This window comes from Diospyros lotus, chromosome 14 (genome assembly GCF_014633365.1).
Source record: "Diospyros lotus cultivar Yz01 chromosome 14, ASM1463336v1, whole genome shotgun sequence".
In the NCBI taxonomy this organism is placed as follows: Eukaryota; Viridiplantae; Streptophyta; class Magnoliopsida; order Ericales; family Ebenaceae; genus Diospyros; species Diospyros lotus.
Window position 1 is genome coordinate 6,095,785 of NC_068351.1, and position 8,102 is coordinate 6,103,886.

At 34.9% G+C, this 8,102-nt stretch overlaps 1 protein-coding gene across 1 annotated transcript; it reads left to right on the top strand.

The window, feature by feature from the left end:
- Positions 1–4,194: 4,194 nt before the first annotated feature.
- Positions 4,195–5,042, top strand: LOC127790479 (RING-H2 finger protein ATL70-like). Its single transcript, XM_052320012.1, has one exon. The coding sequence runs from the start codon at positions 4,347–4,349 to the stop codon at positions 4,857–4,859; it is 513 nt and encodes a 170-aa protein (XP_052175972.1). The 5' UTR covers positions 4,195–4,346; the 3' UTR covers positions 4,860–5,042.
- Positions 5,043–8,102: the final 3,060 nt, after the last annotated feature.

The window sequence follows — 8,102 nt, forward strand, 5'->3', positions numbered from 1 at the left end:
AGGGGGCTAGGGGCATATTGCCCACAATATGTATTTACAGTTTTTATGTTTGCAGTATTCATATCAGCCAGGTATGTATTACAGTTATATGGGCCTACGTACCAAAGTTGCATACCTGCATTTAGTTTACCGTTTATGTGCATTACATCTTATAAATGCAATCCAGTAATTATTATATCTCTCAGTACAAGTTCAGTAAGTATTTATCAGTATCGATATTTTTCGATTCAACTCCAGTTATTCTTTCCAATTTATTACTTGCTGAGCTTTGTAGCTCACCTTGTACTCTTCACCATTCTAAATTCTAGTGGGGGAGTACTAGATGTGGGGTCTAGCAGCAGTGTCCAGTAGTGTGTGTACGTGGAGTCGTTTAAGACAAAAGATGTCTGGGAGTTGTTAATTTTATAGTGTTTATCAGTTTGAGTTTATTTTTATTTCCAGTTTAGGAATTTTCCCTTAGATGCAGTTATGGTTTTTAATCTTGATGACTCAGAGCTTTATTCCAGTTGATTGAGATGCTCATTATTGGTATCAAATTTTGGTTATCAGTTAGTTTTATTTTATTTTCTCGTATCACCTCTTCTCGGGCAGTTCTAGGAGGATGGGGTGTTACACTGCGTCTCCCTCCTGCCATCGCCGTTACTAGGCGTTTCTAAAGGTGCAGAAGATCAGGCCGATAACCCCATCGTCGATCTTCTGGGTCAGCGTCGATCTCCCGCGACCATGGCCAACAACCAGATCCTTGCCATTGTCGATCCTCTCGCCATCGGCTCCTCCAACCCCATCGTCGATCTTCTGCACCATCGGCTCTTTCAACCTCTTCGTCACCATCTGGGTCAGCCGCAACGTTGTTGCTGTCACTGTGAGTCTCTCTCTCTCTCTCTCTCTCTCTCTTTGTGGAGATGGCGACCAAGCCCAATACGGAGCTCGTCTTTAGCGGTGGATGGCGTGACTCACAAGAAGTCGGAGATGGCGATGAAGCTTGAGTTGGGGCTCGACTTTGGCGATGGATGGCCACGAAGAGGAAGGGGACGAAGTCAGCTCGAATGGGAGAGGAACTAGAGAAATCGAGGTGGACAGAAACGAATGTGCTGTGCGTGCGGTGATTGAATTGGCTGGAAATGGAAAACAAGCCCCCCTAGGAAAATCATTTCTCGCAAAAGCGAGAAAATAATATCACGTGACCGAAAATGAGAACTTAATTTCTCTAGAAAATAAGTGCAATCAAATACTGCAAAAGTTAGAACTTGGGTGGAAAATACTCATTTTCCATAGAAAATAAGTACAATCAAACAGGCCTTTAAAGAAAAACCCAATTTACATGGAATTATTATTGGTAATGGGAATAATATTTATATATATATATATATATAAACAATTTCTTTCTAAATGCAAGGATGCCAATTAATGTGTCATATTCTATATTGTTATTGTTGAGATATATCAATAAATTTATTGACTAAAAATGTTATCGTTAAGTTGTTTGAATATGTAAAAAAGAAATAGTCAGAGGGCATGAGAGAAATTCTCGTGCAAATACTCTGATACTTAAGTTAGATACTGAATATTATGAAGATTATATTGAAATCAGTATCAAAAACCTACTTTTTCATAAATAAGTGTATGTTTATTTATAGAGGAATATAAAATAATATTAAATAATTTAAAATTAAGATTATTGTAAATAACACTTATCTTGACTTTTTATAATGTTGTTAAAATTAACATTTTTACAGATAATGTTTACTATATATATATTTTTAATTTGGCTAGATTTAAACTTGTTATGGATGACATCTATCTTTTGTAAATAACGTCTATCTTATCATTTTTTTAGATAAAATTTCTTGTAGATGATTATTTATTTCAATATTCTAAAATTCTTTTAAAACTAAAATTCTTTATGAATAATTGCTCATTCTTTTTTTGAAATATTAAAAAAAATTAATATCAAAATTATTTAATTTACGCGTCAGTATGAGAAAAATTTACTCCTCTTAGTTTAAAAAGTTATTTTATTTTTTTTAATTTTTTTCTATGACACAACATATATAAAATATAATCACAGAACTTTTATTCATGCATTATTATCATATATATATATATAAATACTAGTACACAAAAACTTTTGTGTTAACTTGGCAGGGAGATCAGAGAATTGTCTATTATCATATTATTATAAGAAGGCTTGTTCCGTATGTTAATTAGTCAATTGTTTGCAATAACAAGCATTAATTGCTTTGATACGTTAATTTGCTTAGTATTTAAGTTTTGAATGCCTTTTGTGAACTTTACCGTATGTCTGAGTTGTATTGCAAACAGGTAAGAGATCACACTCAATCCTAATTCGCCTTCAATTGCAAAGTGCATCATAATTTAATTTTTGATTATTATTTTCTAAAAATATAATATTATAAAATAAAAATTTTCATATTAACTATTCTTTTTTGATCGAATATTAATTTTCACATTGATTCTTTCACTGAGGTTTGATTAATTTAAGTACCCTTTTTTAAAAAAAAAAAAAAAATTGTTTTGAGTAAAAGAGTATGAACACGCATTCAGGAAATTGATGATTTGGACCAATGGGGACAGTGGAGTTGCAGAAGGATTGAAGAATTGTTCAGATGCTAGCAAGATAATATCTTTTACGCTTTTTAAGTTACCACGAAAGGAGATTACTAAGGAAATTGATGATTAATTACGTGATAATGTTCATGTATATTAAATAACCGCACTAGCTATAATATTGTTAAGAACTTTAATTAAAAAACATCATATATGGTAGTTAATTATAATAACAATGATAAGAACGCTAAACTTGTTGACTAAGTTGAACGAGTAAAATATTCACAGCAGCCATTCCTTTAGTTTAATTTCGTAATCAAGAGCCATTTCTGTCCTCACTTTAGTTTTTACAATACAATTAATTAATTGTTGTAAAAATGAAAGGAAGAGCAAAATACACGTTTTGTTGATTTAACCCGTTTGCACGGCCCGTGGGATCAACTTTTTTTTGTCCTCATTATCCATTCTTGTAAAGACTTAAATGTCACACGTTATTGTCTATCGATCCTCCATTTAACTTTGTACACTAGGTGAGATGAATGTACTTAAAACATTAGTAAAATATCAGAAATTAAATTCATGATTAGAAAGTTGCGGAGGCGACGTCTTCAAAATTTCCAGCAATAATCTATTACCATCGACAGTGATTGTTGTCAATCTCACTTGAAAAAGGCCATTATTATTAGATATCGGTGAGCAGGTGCTGCCCATACAATTAAAAGCCAGCTAGCTAGCTAGCTTGACACCCTAACATTGCTAATGCTATTTCCAACATCTCACTTTTTATTTTTGTGTTAATCATCAAAACAATTCATTTATAAAAGTTGTCTGTTATTAATTTTCTTTTTTTTTTTAAATATATATATTTCCCCTGACCTTGCCTTTAAGATATTGTGGCCCTTAAATTGCTTTAAAAAAAATAAAGGAAAACATATACTGAAATGAGTAAAGGATGTGCTAAGCGAATAACCACTCCACATGTCAACCCTCCAAGACAACGACCAACTTGGATACGCCTTCACTTCACTTCAATTACCGCCCGACTTTTTTCCATTTTCCTCTATCTATAGTCACATAAAATTAATGTGGTGTTAGTGTTAATTAGCGTTAAGAGTTTATGAATCGATTATATATATGTGTTTCTCGGATATAAATTTTGAATATATGACAATAAAACATATATATATATATAGATAAGGTATATTATAAAAGAAAAAAATTAGATTAAAGTATGTATGGGTGGGGTTGTGTAGAAGGAAAGGACAATTAATGTGAGCTTACCTAATTGTAATAAACAAGGACTATGCAGCAAGCTATGCTCAAGTGCATGGAACGTGCGAGCGAGACGCTGTCACATGAATCAGGCGTAGAAGCAAAGAATAGAAAGGAGCCGCTGACATACATATCCGAACACAAACCGCAAATTAAATGGCATCTCTGATCATACATGTAAAATAATAGTTAGCATAGCAATATTGTAATATCACATTATTATTACACAATTTAACTATATGTTATTATATGTATTTAATATGACCATTTGTAAAATAATAAACTTTATATTAAAATTTTAAATCTTTTCAAAAATCTTATTTTCAAACTTTAATGTCCTTTCGGAGTTGAAATCAAATACATCTTCCCCAAAATAAAGACTCTCTCGTGCCATCGTTGACTTTCTCCTCCATCTCTTCACTTCACCCCCTCCAAATAAACCACCACTCCATCGATCTCATGGCTGACCACGATCAGATCACCGCCGCAGTGTTCTCGTCCCGGAGATGAACGACACCACCGGCTCCGGCGGCTTTCTCGGCTCCCAGAACATCGGCGGTTTCGGCTACGGCATCGGCGTCTCCGTCGGCATCCTCTTGCTCATCACCACCATAACCTTGGCTTCCTATTTCTGCACCCGGGGAACCTCGCCGCCAGCCGCCGGCAGGGCTCGGGCGGCCGCAGTCCTCGAGCTGGCGGAGCAGGAAGCGTACGTGGTGGAGGTGGGGCTGGACGAGGCCACGCTGCGGAGCTACCCGAAGCTGCTGTATTCGGAGGCGAAGTTGAAGAAGAAGGATTCGACGGCGACGTGCTGCTCCATCTGCTTGGCGGATTACAAGGGCAGCGACATGCTCCGGCTGCTGCCGGATTGCGGCCACCTCTTCCACCTTCGGTGCGTGGATCCGTGGCTGCGGCTGCACCCGACTTGTCCCGTCTGCCGGGCCACCTCGCCGGTGACTACTCCGCTGTCAACGCCGCTGGCCGAGGTGGTTCCGCTCGCAACCAGGCCTGTTGGCTGATTATTAGATCCGTTTGATCGGCTGATGGCATCGAACCCATCATTTTTTTTTTTACCATTTTCGTTGTCAACTCCTTCATCATATTCTGTACACTAAAATTTATATATACTTTATTGGAGATCTCACACCCATTTAGAACAGATCTTCCCGCAATGAAATTTAATTTCTTGAATTCTTCAAATCATTTTTTCATTTTTCGTAGCTGGAGAGATAAGAATGTGCACATATATACTTGGGAAATTTTTCTGGAATTTTATCATCATATATGTAAGCCCAGAAAATCTCAGTGGAACCTATACATCCATTGCACGAGCAATAAAAATGGCTCTGGTTGAAGTCTGCAATAAAAATGGTTCTCAGGGAACGATTTCAACAAGCTGACTCAAATCTGTCAGCTAACTAATGATGAGGATTTACGAAGTAGTGCAGCAAATGATGAGAAGAGAGACCGGAGCAGCAGTTGTTTCATTTATTTCTAACTATAAAATAGAGTAAATTAAATTAATTTTCTATGAATAAAGAATTTGTCACAAAAATCAATTGCATCCATGACATCCCAGTGATCCCACCATAGGTCCATAGTAAGATAAGGAAGAGGGGTAAAGGACTTTTATCCCCCCCACTTTTCAGCAGAATTTCTTAGAAATATCGTGATTTGGCAGTGAATATATTAAAAAAGTACTTAATACAAATTGATAATTGTAAAAATACTATTATGATATTTTTATACAAATTGTTTGGTATGTGATAATGTCATTTCCTCGTTGGGATCCAAGTATTTATGGTCCGAGTCCAATGGGCTGGGAGAATCCCAATCCATAGTAAAAGATCATAAAGGCCTAGTGGATTGGGTATTGGCCCATTTTCTGAAACATTGGACTGACTCGATACGAGCCAACCCAACGGTTCGAACACTCGGCCCAAAATGATAAATACATAAAGGGGTTTTCTTGTATAATTATACATTTTTTCAGATCAATTAAGTCTTTTTGGATTTCAGATAGAATTATTTTTTTTAATCATTTTAATTATTGATGTTAGGATAATTATGCCATTTATCATTTTATTTTCCGACAATATCATTTTCAGTCACAACCCAAATTTTTTTTATAAGGTTAAAATTATTTTTCTATTTTATTAAATATTATTAAATTATTATAAAATAAGCATTAAATGGAATAGATTCTAATCATTTAACAAAATCCTTTTCAGATATCGTTAGAATTTATTGAACAGGTTGACTGAATGATAGAAAACTTATTCAAATTGCCTCGAATTTTGACTGATCAGTTTGCCTAATTCTGTAGTCAATTCAAAATACTGTCAACTTAGAGAATTTCTGTCTTATATCATCTCAATAAACAGTTCTCTATTATTGATTATCTAGTGTGTAGATTTGAGTGAGACTGAGAGAAAGATAGTTTTATTTTTTTTTCTTGTTTCCTTAATAAATTTGTGAGCCAAGTATTATATATATTTGTGATTGAACTTTGACTCAGTGAACAAATTGTAGATCAAATAAATTCTAAAATTTTATAAATTGGTCACGTTAATTAACTATTGAATTTTTGTTTTAACGTAGTTAGATACGATTGTTATTGGTTAACGTAATTTTATTTATACAAGTTTAATGTCTAATTTGCCCATAAGTCCAAGTTCAATGTCTAATTTAGCACTCTGTCCTTTTTGCTAAAAAGAAGAATTATTTCTAAAATCTTAAATCATAGTAATTGATTTATGGCAACATACACAAAAACTTATGATTAATTTGTTTTTGTCTCTTTTCATACAAAGACATTGATGATAAAAAACCGTTAATCAATTCAACAAGAGACTGGGAAGAAGACTCCTGCAACATGAAGAAAGTTCACTTTTATCTACCAAAATAAATTTTTATGTGAAATTAGGGGTGTGCAATTAGTTATGATCGAATTGAACTGATCAAAAATCATAAATCGAACTATATGTAATAACCAAATCGAACTAACCAACAAACTCTAACTAATCGAAGTCAAACAAACAGACACCTAAACTGTGATAACTGGACCGAACTAGAATACAAAATAATCAAGAGACTGAATATTAGTTCGGCTTTACTATTGCCGCCAACCACCTAGCTGGCTAGTGATTTCGATGATCAAAACTGATTATCGAATTCCCCCAACTATAGTGACTCACATGTCCAAAAATCAAAAGTATCTAATGGTTGAATTTTAATAGATCAACGTTTCAATGTAAAATAGAAGTAGCCAAAAAACTTATTAAGAGGCCATTGGCCTCATGTTTGTCTCCAACCTTCATCTTCATCTTTGCCATTGACGAGGGATGGTGGAGGAAGAGAAAAACAACGAAAAGATGAGAAGATGACTAGCACCATCGGGAGGGATGAAAAGAAAAGTCTGAAGACGAACATCGCACTATCACAAGGAGGTGAGGGATGGAGATTGGAGAAGACTATCGGGATTCGGGTGCCTATGGGAAGAGGGGTGCACAGTTTGATTGGGGTGCCGCGCCCGCATAGGAGGGCAGCCAGTTCGGTTCGATTGGGGAGGGGATGGGTTATGGCTACACAATTCGGTTCAATTTTTTGATTATTCATACCAAAATAATTGAATCAAATCGAATAACTGATTCTTCGGAAAAGAGATAACCAAACCGAACTGTTTCTTTCGAAAAATCAGACTGACTTGATCAACCTTGTTGGTTCGATTAGTTCAGTTTACCCAAACTCTTGCTTACCCATATGTGAAATTATGCTTCTTTATACTTAGTATGAAAGAAATTTCTTAATTAACTTAGTAACAATGTAATAAAACTCAACAAAACTGTACCAACAAAGATTGATTAGATCAAGCGATGTGCTACCTAGTTGTTAAAGGATTTTTAAAGTTACTGTTTGAATTTTTTGCAAGTGCCATTTAGTCTTGAACTCTTGATTATTTTCTTTTATAAGTAATTATTGACTTAATAAGAACCCAAACACTACTAATTTTGAAAACGAAAAGCAAGGCACGACGTTATTCATGAAAATTTAATAGCCTATTTAGCTTATTTTGAAAAAATAGAGTTGTTAATTTGGCCTTTTAAGCCAAAGTCTAGTGGCCATTTGGCATTTGGATTTTTAGAAATTGTTGACATATATTTTTGTAACACCTTGCATCGAGCGATAAGAAGGTCCGGGACAACTTATCCTGATGGGCCTACGCAAAGTTCTCAGAGGAGTCACCCATCATTGGATTATCC

What these genes read in the sequence shown, in the direction of transcription:
- LOC127790479 (XM_052320012.1), top strand. Translation starts at nt 4,347, where the DNA reads ATGAACGACACCACCGGCTCCGGCGGCTTTCTCGGCTCCCAGAACATC.